At 36.8% G+C, this 16894-nt stretch overlaps 1 protein-coding gene across 4 annotated transcripts in view; it reads left to right on the top strand.

The window, feature by feature from the left end:
* adcyap1r1a (adenylate cyclase activating polypeptide 1a (pituitary) receptor type I) overlaps positions 1 to 16513 on the top strand; it is a 75668-nt gene extending 59155 nt beyond the window's left edge. The window contains exons 9-15 of one of the 4 annotated variants that reach the window (XM_022678723.2): positions 1965 to 2025; positions 2216 to 2285; positions 3512 to 3603; positions 5476 to 5559; positions 7741 to 7870; positions 10708 to 10749; positions 15126 to 16513. In XM_022678723.2, coding sequence (XP_022534444.2) covers positions 1965 to 2025; positions 2216 to 2285; positions 3512 to 3603; positions 5476 to 5559; positions 7741 to 7870; positions 10708 to 10749; positions 15126 to 15329 — 683 coding nt within the window. In that variant the 3' untranslated portion in view covers positions 15330 to 16513. Of the gene's footprint in view, positions 1 to 1964; positions 2026 to 2215; positions 2286 to 3511; positions 3604 to 5475; positions 5560 to 7740; positions 7871 to 10707; positions 10750 to 15112 lie in introns of all 4 variants that reach the window. The other 3 variants (XM_022678722.2, XM_022678725.2, XM_022678724.2) reach the window with 3 other exon arrangements.
* Positions 16514 to 16894: the final 381 nt, after the last annotated feature.

Here is a 16894-nt window from a genome sequence, read left to right as displayed (position 1 = left end):
ATTATGTTTAAAAACGTTTTAACTTGTGTCAGTGAATAATTAATTTAGACATTACTTAACCCCTTAACAAGCCCTTAACAAGCCAGGATTTTTGTTCATTTTCTGCCAGACATTACATCTTGAGGATTTCATTACATCATTACATAAAAAAACTGTCATGTATGATAAGGAACATTACTGAAAAGCATGATTGTAATTGTGATATAAAATATAAACTCATTTTTAAGTAAATGTGCAAATTTAAAAATATAATGAATAAAATCATTAAAGATGCTTTTTCCTGAACCTCATTCTATAAACAATATTCTCCGGAATACAATACTATTTTCAAATAGATCTGGAATTGTTAGGTGTAGTAGAGAGAAAACAGGCAGTTCTCCAAGTGTCCTGTAGGAGATTTCTAGTCCCTCAAATTTTAAGAGTGTAAATAAGTTATTTTACTGCAGAAAAAAAAGGTTTTGTGTCACCTACACCTGTAGCCCGTATAAGGGACAAGGCATTTTACGGGGTTAACCATTTAACAGTGTTTATTACTTTTGTAAGTACTGTTTATTGGTGGAGCCTTATTAATAAATTACTAAGTGTTACCAAAATAATAGTTGTGCATCATAATACTGTAATTATATTAGCTTAAAATTAAATATCAAATCTCATGGAACAGGAATTTTCCCATGTTTTTTTGCATAAAAGGCTAATATTACCACCCACAGTGGACAGCACAGTGCAGTGACTGGCCTAAAATACATTTTAATAAAGGGAAAGTTTCAAGTAGCCTATAAACATTAATATGTGGATGAGAAAAGAATGGACAGAAACTAAAACAGACAAACGGAAGGAACCAGTTAAGAAAAGGAAAGGAGCAGAAAGGGAGTGTATGCAGCTGCTCTTCTGTGAGGAAAACAACATGGGGTGTGACAAAAGTCATGGGACATGATAATACTTCCTGTCCCATGACATGTGGGAGTATATGAATTGTGATATGCATTAAAATAAGGGGCATAAAAAAGGGACCATTCATTGAAAAAGCCTGGTTTTTATCAACCACAATTGCTGATAAAAATATATATATGTATAATTTATATATATGCTACTTAAAAAAAAACAGCACATTACATTAAAAATACTATATTATTTTTTTATCGACACATAGTAAACACAACTGCTATAACTGATCATTTGTGTGTGCGTACATTCTGTTCTTAGTTCCAGATAACATTAGTGAATATCAGATTATGAAGAATAAGCACTAAGGCACTACCACTGGTTCGAATCCCGGTCATGCAGCATGCAGCTATCAGTTGCCGGAGCCCTGAGAGAGCACAGTTGGTCTTGCTCTTTCTGAGTGGGTACAACAGATAGCGCTCTTTCCGCTCATCACTCCTAGGGTGATGTGGATTAGCACAAGGTTGTCTCTGTGAGCTGATGTATCAGAACCGAGTCGCTGCGCTTTCCTCCGAGCGTTAGCGCTGTGATGCTACTCGGCAGTGTTGCTGACTTCTCATGTGTTGGAGGAGGCGTGTGCTAGTCTTTACCCTCACTAGTGATAGGGGGAGAGCAGCTGAGTGGGTGGGATTATAGGCATTCTTAAATTGGGCAGAAAATCTGATAAAAAAAATGTATTGCTCATTCGTTGTTTCTTCCAATTTTATTCAAAATTGTACTGAAATAATTAAAGCAAAGCAAGATTTTCATTCAGAATTACATAGCGCATACACTCTTACTGAAAGTCTTACTGAAAAGATAATAAATTATTATAAATTATATATAAACCATATGGACAAAAGTATTGGAATACTGCTCATTTAATGTTTCCATTTTTTTTTTCGGTCACACATCCACGGTCTTTGCGGTGCATTTACCCCTGTGTAACCTGCTGTAGAGTATATGTGGATAACACACATCAATATATGCATTATATATACAGATATAACCTTGATATAACCTGGACATCCTCTGTGTTACAGGAACCCCGACCATCTGCGTGACGATATGGGCCGTGCTGCGGCTGCATTTCGATGACTCTGGGTAAGTTCACCGGCGCAGTGTGAAGGCCGGCGCTCGGAGCGCTCCATTGGCCGGTTAATTGATTGTGTTTAAGGTGAAGTCAGAGCGCTGTGGTCAGTTCTGTCCTCTGGGGAAAAGCTGCTCAGACACAAGTGACAAAGATCAGCTCGGCTCTGCTTCAATTTGCATTGATTTTCCTGTGTTGCTGCAGCTGCTGGGATATGAACGACAACACTGCTCTCTGGTGGGTGATAAAGGGACCCGTCGTCGCCTCTATCATGGTGAGTCTAACAGTGTAACTCAGTGATCCACATTCACCAATATCCAATAGAATTTTCAGGAATATTTTATTAAGATTATAAATCCATTGCTGCAGTTTTCAAGATGTAGTTATCCAGCTACAACAGTTCTTCAAGAAGTGACAGAAATGCCATTTTAATAAGAAGAAGCTCGACCCACATGACATTAAGATCCACGAATAGCTCAATCTGTATATACTGATTATATATATATATATATATATATATATATATATATATATATATAATGTAACTGTTTTAGGAGAATTTTTCTGTTACCTTTTATTTTTTTTTATTTAATTTGTCTTTTTATTTATCTAATTCTCTGTTTGACCTTTTAGCCATTTGATTTATTTTATTAATTTCATCCTTTTATTTATTTTATTCCCTCTTTTATTTTTGGCTTTTTGCTTTTTTATTTAATTCATTTCATGTTTTTATTTATTTTATCTTCTGTTTTACCATTTATTTTTTTTCCGTCACCTACTTTCCTTATAATCTTGGTGTTATTTTAACTACTTCTTCATTTTTTTTAGTTAGTTTAGTTCACTCTTTATTTTTGTTTAGAATAATAAAATATAATTATTTATCTCTTTATTTTATTCATTTACATTTTAATTCTCATCTTTTAATTTTGAAAAATTTATTTCTTCTTAATTAAATTGTATATTGTTTGCTTGTTTTTCTAATGCTTTTAATGTTTAAATTTAGAAAGTTCCTTATTTTAGCTCACCTCATTAAATACTTCCAATACTCCCAAATTCTACATTTTAAAAAATTTCATTTAGAGCATTTATTTGCAGAAAATGAGAAATGGCTGAAATAACAAAACAAAGGCAGAGCTTTTAGACCTCAAATAATGCAAAGAAAACAAGTTCATATTCATAAAGTTTTAAGAGTTCAGAAATCAATATTTGGTGGAATAACCCAGGTTTTTAATCACAGTTTTTATGCATCTTGTCATCATGTTCTCCTCTCCTCCACCAGTCTTACACACTGCTTTTGGATAACTTTATGCTGCTTTACTCCTGGTGCAAAAATTCAAGCAGTTCAGTTTGGTTTGATGGTTTGTGATCATCCATCTTCCTCTTGATTATATTTCAGAGGATTTCAATTTGGTAAAATTTAAATAATTACTCTGGTTTTTGTTTTGTTTTTTCAGAGCTGTACTGTATATTCATGTTTGTTTTTATTCTTCATCCCATCAGATAAACTTCGTGCTCTTCATCGGGATCATCATCATCCTCGTCCAGAAGCTGCAGTCTCCAGACGTCGGCGGGAACGAGTCCAGCATTTACCTGTGAGTGAGCCTGTCTCAATCGCCATGGAAACAGAACTCTTTTCCTCACACACACACACACACACACACTCACACACTGGGAGCGAATAGCGCGTGCAGCTGTGAGGCGTGTGATTGGCTGATGGATAGCGTTGTGTGGGTTATTGGGTGCTGAGTCCCGCTGTGTGAGCTGTGATTACAGTATTATAGTGGATGAAAGGCCGTTCAGGCTGCAGTTACAGCGCGGCTCTCTGAGTGGCACTGTGATGTTTTGGGGGTCCGCCGTGTTTGATGATTATGCAGTGTTAAGAAGGACGCAATGTTCTGCTGATTCAGAGCCCCTGCGGCGGCGGCGATTTCTACAGAATGGCCGGATAAAAGCGGTTGTGAGGTTTAGAATAGTTTAGAATGGAGTGTGTTGTTCATATATTGTATGGTTCCTGCTTTTTTATATATATACAGCTCTAAAAAAAATAAGAGACCACTTAAAAATGAGTTTCTTTGATTTCACCAAATTGAAAACCTCTGGAAAAAAATCAAGAGGAAGATAAATAATCACAAGCCATCAAACCAAACTGAACTGCTTGGACTGAATTTTTGCACCAGGAGTAAAGCAGCATAAAGTTATCCAAAAGCAGTGTGTAAGACTGGTGGAGGAGAACATGATGACAAGATGCATGAATATAAACTTCTTTTCTATTTGAGGTCTGAAAGCGCTGCATCTTTTTTTTATTTCAGTTATTTAAGCTATTTCTCATTATTTGGAATTTGGGAGAAATGTTGTCTGTAGTTTATAGAGTAAAACAACAATGTTCATTTTACTCAAACATATACAGGACAATGAAACCGAATCCTGTCATTTTAGTGTGGGAGGTTTCATAGCTAAATTGGAGCAGCCTGGTGGCCAATCTTCATTAATTGCACATTATTGCACCAGTAAGAGCAGAGTGTGAAGGTTCAATTAGCAGGATAAGAGCACAGTTCTGCTCTAAATATTACAATGCACACAACATTATGGGTGAAATACCAGAGTTCAAAGAGGACAAATTGTTGGTGTTGGTGGTCTTTGTGATGCATCAAGAGCCACGGTATCCAGGGTAATGTCAGCATACCACCAAGAAGGAACAACCACATCCAACAGGATTAACTGTGGACGCTGTAAGAGGAAGCTGTCTGAAAGGGATGTTCAGTGCTAACCCCGGATTGTATCCAAAAAACATAAAACCACGGCTCATCAAATCACGGCAGAATTCAATGTGCACCTCAACTCTCCTGTTTCCACCAGAACTGTCCGTCACCACAGTAAATTATTGTGGTTTAAAACCAGGTGTTTCAGTTTCATTGTCCAACGGCTGTACCTAGAAATAGCTAAATTAGAGAAACTGATTTAGAGACTAAAGTGGTCTCTTGCCTTGGGAATGCTCATACCTGTATACAGTAAGTGGTGAGGTGCTATCTTGTGAGTGAACACAAACTGAACACTGGTCAGAGTGTTTATAACAAGAGGTCATCATTGTTAAATACTGTACGTCATAGAAGGCATTATATTATTAAGGCAGAGAGCAGTGGGTGTTAATGATGGTGACTGGCGGTGTCTGGCTAGAATTGCCCATGTGATACGAGCAGAAATCACATCCACATTCTATGTAGGAGGCAACACACTCACACACACACACACACACACACACACAGGTTTAGTATATTTTAGTAAATATAAATGTATGTTGTTTTTGGCATCAGAACAAGGCTGTACACTGTATTATTTTTAACTAAGCGCTGAATACTGCCCCCTTCTGTATACATTTGTGTGTTTAGGTGCGGTATGTGTGTGTGAGTGTGTGTTCTGTCCTAAAGAGGTGTCTGTCTTTGTTGTGTTGTCTTTGTCGTGTTTAGCAGCTGTGCTCAGAAATGCTTCAGTGAGCCGACACAGGCTGTCCAGCATTCATGCAGGATGTCAGAGCTTTCTGCCATCACCCTGTAAGTGTGTGTGTGTGTGTGCATGTCTACGTGTCCGTGTATTGTAATCACCTGGGTGTGTGTGTGTGTGTGTGCGGTGTGCACCATCACATTACACTAATGTAAGCGGTTGAGTGTGGAGGTCGTGTAATAACTCATCACCACGCATGCTCACCTTCAGTTCAGCTGGGATTTCAGATGTTGGAACGCCAACACAAGGGGGCGCAATTGCTCTGGAGAGTTTATACTTGAGGGTGCGCTGTATGATCTAAGAGCTTGCATTTAAAGGAGAACTCTGGTGTAAAATGGACTTTTGTTGTAGTAAAACATGATAAAAGTTCTTACCTTTGATGAATAGCACACCTCCGCTCTCCCACAGCGTTCCGAGATCCAGAAATTTTAACAGTTTGTCCAAACACCCTTCAGACTGGGTGATACGGGGCATAATTTACCCTGATAAATCACTTTTTCCCAAATAATTTAGGTTCAAAGTTTCTCCACACCTCCTTGCTAGAATCCGAAGAGCCCTGACATTTAAAACGAGGCATTAATAACTTTTAAAAAAGTGCAGAAGAAGCTCATTAAAAACCACTGTATACCACTGTATATATATATATATATATATATGTATATATATATATATATATACATAGACACCACATAGCCTGCCTCCTTGCGCTGGCTCCTACGATATGTGGAGTCTATGTACATATATATGTCTATGTCATTATCAGTACAGTGATGGCGGTGCTCTGAGCTAAAACTAGCGTTATAGGATGTAAACAGTGGTTTTTAAGAAGCTTCTTGTGCACTTTTTAAGTTATTATTGCCTCGTTTTAAATGTCAGGGCTCTCCGGATTCTAGCAAGGAGGTGTGGAGCTACTTTGAGCTGAATAACGGTGGAAAAAGTGATTTATCAGAGCAAATCATGCCCCGTATCACCCAGTCTGAAGGGTGTTTGGACAAACTGTTAAAATTTCTGGATCTCGGAACGCTGTGGGAGAACGGAGTTGTGCTATTCATCAAAGGTAAGAACTTTTTATCATGTTTTACTACACCAAAAGTCCATTTTACACCAGAGTTCTCTTTTAAGCAGATACTTTTCCACACCTATAGCTCAGTGTCTCAGAAAATTTTAATATTCTATAAGACCAATTGCTACTTTTCCTGCTGGAAAATGAAATCCTAAATTAAAGGATTTTGCGGAAAGTGTGCCTTATAGTGTGAAAAAAAAACTGTAATTTATTTATGGAGCCACAAAACAGACACATAAAATAAACATGTAATGGACTAAGGCAGAGGGGATGGATGTAAATTCAGATTTGAACTTTAATTCAATAAAACAGTAAACTACTGCAAATAATACAGAAAGAAAACACGAGTAAACACAAAAATAAACAATACTAAGCAAACTAAACTGACAAGACTAAAGATAGCAAAAATAGAATAATATAACAAAAACTAAGAAAACAAGAAACGAAAAAACTAAGACCAAACTGAGCAAAAAAAAAAAAAAACACAATTCTGACTAAGCGAACATAAGACATACAAAACGATCCACAGCATATAAGGCACACAAAAGACTCCACGTGAAACACTGTAACAAAGGAGCTTAAATACAGCAGGAGGATGAAGAACACCTGGGACCGGTAACGAGGGGGCGGGGTTACAAACAAGACACAGTGTGACAACACTAATAGCTAGGGCGGGGCTAGGGCAGAGATAGAGTGCACATAAAACCAAAAGAGGAAAAAACACAAAACAGACACAGGCTAAAGTGTAACAGTACGTCATTACGACATTAGAAGACATAGCATAGACAATTTACATAATTGAGCAGCATTTTTAACTTATTTGTAGAGGGTAGAGAGCCCCCTAGTGGCCAGGATCATTGAGCAACGTGTTCGCTTGGCCCTGTTGGTAATCAGTTACTGAATTCTGGCCTAAACAGGCTGGGTAACTATTATGGGATTGATATGAGGGACCTTGTACAAAGCTGGAATCCCACACTGTGTTGTCGTTTCTTTGGTGTCTGAGTGCGGTGTGATATGGCAGTGTATTTAGTGATCTCACTCCAGTGATGTTCTGTAACACCTCATTACAGTAACATTGTTTTTTCTTTTTTCATGCGGTTTATTGGATCTGTTGGAGTGTGGCAGTGGTCTGATGTGCTGGACGTTGTGCTGGTGTGTGTGTTTACAGGAGGCTTGCTCGCTCCACCCTGCTGCTCATCCCTCTTTTCGGCATCCATTACACTGTGTTCGCTTTTTCCCCCGAGGACGTGAGCAAGAGGGAGAGACTGGTGTTCGAACTGGGCCTCGGCTCCTTCCAGGTAAACCCAACTTTTTAACATATAGTAAGTACAAGTCAAGGTTTCCATTGATGTCCAACAAAAAGGCTCTCAGAGGCTAGTTTTTGGGTAGTGTACCTCCTGGTGAGAGACCATAGACTGGTGGACATGCCATTACGATGCACTCAAAGACCTCAAGATCTTTTTTTTGTCAGTTGACAAATATGAAAGGTGGCTCATCTTGGGATTGAAAGAAAAAGCAAAGAACCATGAATACCATTGGCCCTATTTTAGCAATCTATGGCGCACCAATCAATTGCACATTGCGCAGCTTGAATTAGGGCGTGTCCATGTGTGTTTGGTATCGTGAGGGCACAAAAAACTACACCTCGCGCAGTTTGAAATGCGCAGAAGGCATGTACTACTTCTCGTAACGTAAAATAAACAAATCAGTGTGTCAGTTGTCATTCCCTTTAAGAGCCAGGTGTACTCTGACTTTGGCATGTTGATATCTTAACAGTGCAAGAATTTACTGACTTTCACGTTAATGCTTGCCGAATAGCATTATCACAGCTCACTCGGAGGAAAGCGCAGAGACTCGGTTCTTATACATCAGCTCACAGATGCAGCCTTGTGCTGATCAACATCACCCTAGGAGTGATGAGGGGAAAAAGCGCCATCTACTCTACCCACCCAGAGAGAGCATGGGCAGTTGTGACTTCTCAGGGCTCCGGCAGCTGATGCCAAGCTGTATGACTTGGATTTGAACCAGTGATATACTGATCACAGTGGCAGGAACCATATAATATTGTAATTACTATAATAATCTAATACAGGGGTGTCAAAACTGCTGCCCGCGGGCCATTTGCGGCCCGTTTACTTTTTTGGAGCGGCCTGCGAGGTATTTTAGAAACGGAATGAAAGTTGGGCCGCTGTTAAGCAGGTTTTTATTATGTGAGATTCAAAGTTTGAACGTTAGGTGTCAGAAATGAAGCAAAGAGTCTAAAAGCGGAGAGAGTGCGCAGTTGTAGCGCAGAAAAATGGGCCAAAGAGTCTGAAAGCAGAGAGGGTGTGCAGTTGTAGCGCAGAAAAACGGGCCAAAGAGTCTAAAAGCAGAGAGGGTGTGCAGTTGAAGCGCAGAAAAACGTGCCAAAGAGTCTAAAAACGGAGAGAGTGCGCAGTTGTAGCGCAGAAAAATGGGCCAAAGAGTCTAAAAGCAGAGAGAGTGCTCAGTTGTAGCGCAGAAAAACAGGCCAAAGAGTCTAAAAGCGGAGAGAGTGTGCAGCTGTAGCGCAGAAAAACAGGCCAAAGAGTGTAAAAGCGGAGAGGGTGCGCAGTTATAGCGCAGAAAAATGGGCCAAAGAGTCTAAAAGCGGAGAGGGTGCGCAGTTATAGCGCAGAAAAATGGGCCAAAGAGTCTAAAAGCGGAGAGGGTGCGCAGTTATAGCGCAGAAAAATGGGCCAAAGAGTCTAAAAGCGGAGAGGGTGCGCAGTTTTAGCGCAGAAAAACGGGCCAAAGAGTCTAAAAACGGAGAGAGTGCGCAGTTGTAGCGCAGAAAAATGGGCCAAAGAGTCTAAAAGCGGAGAAGGTGCTCAGTTCTAGCGCAGAAAAATGGGCCAAAGAGTCTAAAAGCAGAGAGAGTGCTCAGTTGTAGCGCAGAAAAACAGGCCAAAGAGTCTAAAAGCGGAGAAAGTGCGCAGTTGTAGCGCAGAAAAATGGGCCAAAGAGTCTAAAAGCGGAGAGAGTGCTCAGTTCTAGCGCAGAAAAATGGGCCAAAGAGTCTAAAAGCAGAGAGGGTGCGCAGTTGTAGCGCAGAAAAACGGGCCAAAGAGTCTAAAAGCGGAGAGAGTGCTCAGTTCTAGCGCAGAAAAATGGGCCAAAGAGTCTAAAAGCGGAGAGGGTGCGCAGTTTTAGCGCAGAAAAACGGGCCAAAGAGTCTAAAAACGGAGAGAGTGCGCAGTTGTAGCGCAGAAAAATGGGCCAAAGAGTCTAAAAGCGGAGAAGGTGCTCAGTTCTAGCGCAGAAAAATGGGCCAAAGAGTCTAAAAGCAGAGAGAGTGCTCAGTTGTAGCGCAGAAAAACAGGCCAAAGAGTCTAAAAGCGGAGAAAGTGCGCAGTTGTAGCGCAGAAAAATGGGCCAAAGAGTCTAAAAGCGGAGAGAGTGCTCAGTTCTAGCGCAGAAAAATGGGCCAAAGAGTCTAAAAGCAGAGAGGGTGCACAGTTGTAGCGCAGAAAAACGGGCCAAAGAGTCTAAAAGCGGAGAGAGTGCTCAGTTCTAGCGCAGAAAAATGGGCCAAAGAGTCTAAAAGCGGAGAGGGTGCGCAGTTGTAGCGCAGAAAAACGGGCCAAAGAGTCTAAAAGCGGAGAGAGTGTTCAGTTGTAGCGCAGAAAAATGGGCCAAAGAGTCTAAAAGTGGAGAGGGTGCGCAGTTGTAGCGCAGAAAAACGGGCCAAAGAGTGTAAAAGTTGCCGTAATTAAGGAGTTTAATATTAGTAGAATTCATGAAATGAAACATTAATTTGAAAAATCTTAGTTTACACAACACTGTCAAAGATAGATAAAGATAGTAAGTCAAGTAAAATGGTGTGTAAATGAAAGTAATCAGGAAAATGTATTATTTAAAGTGGTATATTTCATTATTTGTTTTATTACAGAGTCTGTGGCCCGTGACTTCAAATATATTTCTCCTTCTGGCCCCCAACAAAAAAAGTTTGGACACCCCTGATCTAATATATATTATCATTAAACTTTCCATTCAATTCCATTCCAACAGTGAACATCTTGGTGCTTTGTTCTTATGTTTATTAAATGCTTTGAGACCAGCAGATCTATAATCGCTGACCACTGGCTGACCACACTCTCACTCTGTCTGTCTGCAGGGGTTTGTGGTGGCTGTGCTCTACTGTTTCCTGAATGGAGAGGTAAGCATCTTTAATGTCTTTATTATAGATAGTCCTGTCATCTGTTAACCTCAGCCTGGTTACGCTGCATGCAGAACTAATGTGACTTATGACTTATGTTATGATCTCTGTTAATACTGTATATTAAGACCGAAAATCTTTGGAGAAAATCAGCAATACAGAATTGTGCCGAAGTCTGTTATATAAATATTGCAGTGTTGTTCACTGTGACATATAAAGTGTGTTATTCAGAAAAAATGCTTTTCATTTATTGTTTCTTCTAAAATCAAGGGAATTCAATTTCTCACAGTCCACTAGAGGGCACTCTACCATTATAAATCAATTGGGCAACCCATTAATGAAACAATATGACTCAAACCAAGTTACAGCCTTTTCTATTCACTGTTTCTTCTGAAATAAAGAATATTTATTCTGCTTTTTTTGATGTAACTGGATCTACTGTCCATCAAAGGCTAGAGTACTAGAGTTATGTGGAACATTGCATTAAGGATTTGATTGCATTGAGTAATAAAACATTCTGAACAGTAGACACAGTTGTAAAAAAAACAATAAAGAATAAGAATAAACCGATTTTAATAACTTTATTTCAGAAGAAACTATTTATAAGTAAGTGGTCCAGTACTTGGTTCCATACAACAAGCAAAAATGTGTTAAATATGAGTATTTTGTTTCCATACATTAGAAGAAAAATAATAAAAATATTTACTCAGTAAATATTACTCTACTTTTACAGAAGTTATTTTAAGTTAGTTTGTTAAAGTAGCTGTAATGACTTAAATAAATGCAATAATTATTTTATTATATTAGTAAGAAATAAAAAAAATAGAATTCCCAAACGATTTAAGTATGTTAAAACTGCTTCTTCTCTTTGAGATCTTATAAAGTTCGCAGGTTTTTACCTGTTTTGAACTGTAAAAATGTCAAAATAAGCCTCACTTTGATTTATACTGGAATTATACAATATAATTATTAATATTATTTTATTATTATTAGTTTTGATCAATATCAAAATAGTATTTCTAAGCATGAAAAGCAATTTTTTTTTATTTTTTTACGGGTTTTTTTATTCCTTGTGTGGTGTTCATATTTTTGTTACTTGTTTACTTTGTTACTTGTATTAAATTCAGCAAAATTAAGCAATTCTACATTAAAATGCTTTACACATGCTCGCTTCACCTAAATTGCAAGCAATATAAACAGCTTACATGGTTAATATTTGCCCTTTACCTTTCTTATGTTACATTTCTTTCAAAAAGTGCTACTCTTTTTTTTATTAGTTTTTTAATAAAATGTAAAAGAAAATGAATTAAACTCAAGATATGAGTAGAAAATGTGTTTAGTTTCAAATTTACAAATGAAGCAATGTTTATTAGCCCTTGGCAAAACATACTGTATGTAATATAAATGTGTAGGGGGGGGGGGGGGGGGGGTGTACAGTGTGTGTTTATCGAACATGTGTTTTGATATGTTTTTCACAGCAAATGAGCCAATGCCAATGAGTTTGAGTTAGAACAAATATTTTTTTAGTATCATTTGATGAAAAATGAAAACGGGTCCCACAGACCCGAACACCACACAAGGGTTAAATACTGTATTTCAGTTCCAATTACTTCTTTAACAGTCATAAAATTGTCTTTAATTAACATTAATATCATTTATCACAATTATTTCTGGGACAATATATAAACCAATCAAAAACAGTTATTGTGACAGGCCTAGAAAAGTCAATTTCAACACATTGTGCTTTCAGAAACGAAACATGTGAAAAGAATAGCAAGACTAAAAAAGGGATAATAAGTGTATTAGTATTAAAGTGTCAGTATTAAAGTGTTTTTATCATTCCTCATCACTACAAATACAGATATAACTGTAATACGTGCCAAAATACAGTTATTTTAATATATTTAATGTCTTTCATTTGTTAATTTGTTATACCTCCTATATAGCTACACTATTTTGCTTTAAAGTGAGTATGTTAAAAGAAGTCATATATATATATATATATATATATATATATGAATGTCAGAAAGCCAAAAGTTTATAGTGCTATTCTTGATTTTGGAAGAAATAAAAAATAAGCAGGTGTCCCAATACTTTTGTCCCTATACAGTAGTGTTCCAATACAATACTTGTTTATTATAACTTGAAAATAAAATATGTCTATGAATACAGTGGCTTGCAAATGTATTCATACCCCTTGAACTTTCACCAAGATTTAAAAATGTCAGAATTGTTTCTCTAACTGAGATCTTACTTATTTTTTTATCAATTAATCAATCAATCAATCAATCAGAGCACAGCATTAAAAAAACAGGGATTGACACGACTAAGAATATAATAACTACATTTTATCATTTTAAAATAACAGTAAATAAAATATAAAAATAGCTAAACAATAAAAGTAGAATTAGAATTAAATAAATTAATAAAAATAATAATAATAATAATAACTTGGTTAAATTGGTAAGACATTAAGATCAAAAGAAGATAAGATTAATACAACACAAATTAGTTTAAATTAAGCTAAAACTAACTTTTACATAATACAATAAAACATACAAAAAAATAAAAGCAACAATAATAAAAATAATAGTAGTAATAATAATAACAGAAAATCAAGAAAAATAAGTTAAAAAGCAAAAATTCAAAACTATTAAAAAAATTATAATAAATTAAGGAAAGAAATAAAAAAGAAATAAAGAACTTAAAGTTAAGAATAAATATGATTAAGTAAAACAGGTAGAGGCACAGGGTGTCTGAAGGTTTTTTAACCTGTTAAAATGTCAGAAACCAAAGTTATGGAAAATTTCCTGGTAACACTTTACATGGATGGTGCATTTTATGTCCAGAATTTCCCTCTGGGATCAATAAAGTATGTATCTAATCATCCATCCATCCATCCATTTATCCATCCATTCATTCACTCATCCATCCATCCATTTATCCATCCATTCATTTATCCATCCATTCATTCACTCATCCATCCATCCATCCATTTATCCATCCATCCATCCATCCATCCATTTATCCATTCATCCATCTATCCATCCATTTATCCATCCATCCATCCATCCATCTATCCATCCATCCATCCATCCATCCATCTATCCATCCATTCATCCATCCATCCATCCATCCATTTATCCATCCATTTATCCATCCATCCATCCATCTATCCATCCATCCATCCATTCATTCACTCATCCATCCATCCATCCATCCATCCATTTATCCATCCATCCATCCATTCATCAATGTATCCATTCATCCATCTATCTATCTATCTATCTATCTATCTATCTATCTATCTATCTATCCATTTATCCATCCATCCATCCATCTATCCATTCATTCACTCATCCATCCATTTATCCATCCATCCATCCATCCATTCATTCATCCATCCATCCATTTATCCATCCATCCATCCATCCATTTATCCATTCATCCATCTATCCATCCATTTATCCATCAATCCATCCATCCATTCATCCATCCATCCATCCATCCATCCATTCATTCATCCATCCATCCATCCATTTATCCATCCATCCATCCATCCATTTCTCCATCCATCCATCCATTTATCCATCCATCCATCCATCTATCTATCTATCTATCTATCTATCTATCTATCTATCTATCTATCTATCTATCCATTTATCCTTCCATCCATCCATCCAGCCATTTATCCATCCATCCATTTATCCATCCATCCACCCATCCATTCATTCACTCATCCATCCATCCATCCATCCATTTATCCATCCATCCATCCATCCATCCATTTATCCATCTATCCATCCATTTATCCATTCATTTATCCATCCATTTATCCATCCATTCATTTATCCATCCATCCATCCATTTATCCATTCATTTATCCATCCATCCATTCATCCATCCATCCATCCATTTATCCATTCATCCATCTATCCATCCTTTTATCCATTCATTTATCCATCCATTTATCCATCCATTCATTTATCCATCCATCCATTTATCCATTCATTTATCCATCCATTCATCCATCCATCCATTTATCCATTCATTCATCCATCCATCCATCCATTTATCCATCTATTTATCTAAACCTAAACTAAGGTTAAGGTTATGGTTCAGTTCCACTGAATTTAATAGACATGCAGTTAAATGTTAGTTAAATGTCAGTTGAGCATCAATGAAGCCATAAAATGTCCCATCCAATTAAAGTGTTACCACTTCCCCTAACCCCCTGCAGTAAAAGCCCCCCTGTGTGATGTGTATTAGTGAGCAGGTGTGTGATTTTTAGTGTGGAATCAGGGCAGGTGGGAGAACGCGTGAACCCTGACAGCTGAGTCCATTAAAAAATGACCTTTTCAAGTTTCTGCCTGAAGGTGCAGTCGGAGATCAAGAGGAAATGGCGCAGTTGGACGGTGAACAGGTACTTTGCTGTGGACCTGAAGCAGCAGCGTCACCCTTCGCTAGCGAGCAGTGGGGTGAACGGGGGGACGCAGCTGTCCATCCTCAGCAAGAGCAGCTCGCAGATACGGATGTCCAGCCCGCAGGCCGAGAGCGTCAACCTCAACCTGCCCACCTGAGCGCCTGATTGGCTGGGCGCCCCACATGACTCCTCCCCCTTTGAGCTCGTCCCACCGAACCGACTACAAAAACCAAGAATCAAGAGTACGAACCAACTCCTGCCACCAGTCAGGACAAAGTAGGAGCGTAAAAGTGCTGCTTACTGATTTACGATTTTACCAATATATTCCAGCCATTTTCACCATTACTTATAGGTTTCTTATAGTTTAAAAAATGCAAATAAAATATTTTACGGGGAAAAAAGGAAATTTTTGAAGCCAAAAGCAGAACTTAATGATATTAAGCTCTAAAAGCTTTAAAACAACAGTGCTTTCTCTCTCAGTAGCTCAAACTGAATTACTAAATCATATTTCCAACATATTTCCAATATAATGTTTTTGTCATTCTCATTGGCGGCCAATCAGAAAGCACATTAATAGCAGTAATATAGCCTAATTAATACAATGTGTAGAGTAAACTGATGCATTTCAGTATTACAGTACAAAAGAAATGAAACCTGAAAATATATATATAAATATATATTTTATTTTATACCCTAAAAAACCTCCAAAATTATTTTTAGGCTTACTTTAAATTCATCTAGGCCTGTCATGATAATTGCTTATCATTGATTATCGTATTATGACTTATTGAATGAAGAATAAGCAGAATAAGCCTCACTTTGATTTATACTGGAATTAAATTATTACTAAAGTATTTTATTATTATTAGTTTTGATCAATATCAAAATATTATTTCTAAGCATTAAAAGCTATTTTATTTATTTATTTAGGTTTTTTTTAAATACTGTATTTCAGTTCCAATTACTTCTTTAACAGTCATAAAATTGTCTTTAATTAACATTAATATCATTTATCACAATTATTTCTGGGACAATATATAAACCAATCAAAAACAGTTATTGTGACAGGCCTAGAAAAGTCAATTTCAACACATTGTGCTTTCAGAAACGAAACATGTGAAAAGAATAGCAAGACTAAAAAAGGGATAATAAGTGTATTAGTATTAAAGTGTCAGTATTAAAGTGTTTTTATCATTCCTCATCACTGAAAAAATACAACTGTAATAAGTGCCAAAATACAGTTATTTTAATATATTTAATGTCTTTCATTTGTTAATTTGTTATACATACTATATAGCTACACTATTTTGCTTTAAAGTGAGTATGTTAAAAAGGTCATATATATATATATATATATATATATATATATATATATACATTTTTTTTTTTTTTTTTTTGCTCCGCTTGTATAATCGCCTGATGCCTAAACTGATCCCCACTGGAATCTCTAAAGAGGTTGTAAAATGTATTTTTTTACAATCAATCAGCCGCGAGTACACAGTATGTCAACAACATATGAGAACTTAGCAACGTGAATTAGCAAATCACAATTCATATCTATGTGGTTTATGTTTATATATGAACTATATTTATAATTATATATAATTTAGATATATAATTATACTGAAATATTGAATTTGTTCATTTTAATCGTCTCATGTTGGCAGATTTTTGTAGGCCAACACTGCAAAAAAACGCGCATAAACATGCATAAAGTGCTAG

The sequence above is a fragment of the Astyanax mexicanus genome, chromosome 4 (assembly GCF_023375975.1).
Source record: "Astyanax mexicanus isolate ESR-SI-001 chromosome 4, AstMex3_surface, whole genome shotgun sequence".
Classification (NCBI taxonomy): Eukaryota; Metazoa; Chordata; class Actinopteri; order Characiformes; family Acestrorhamphidae; genus Astyanax; species Astyanax mexicanus.
The sequence above is the reverse complement of the archived record's forward strand: the minus strand, read 5'-3'. Positions and strand labels throughout refer to the sequence as shown.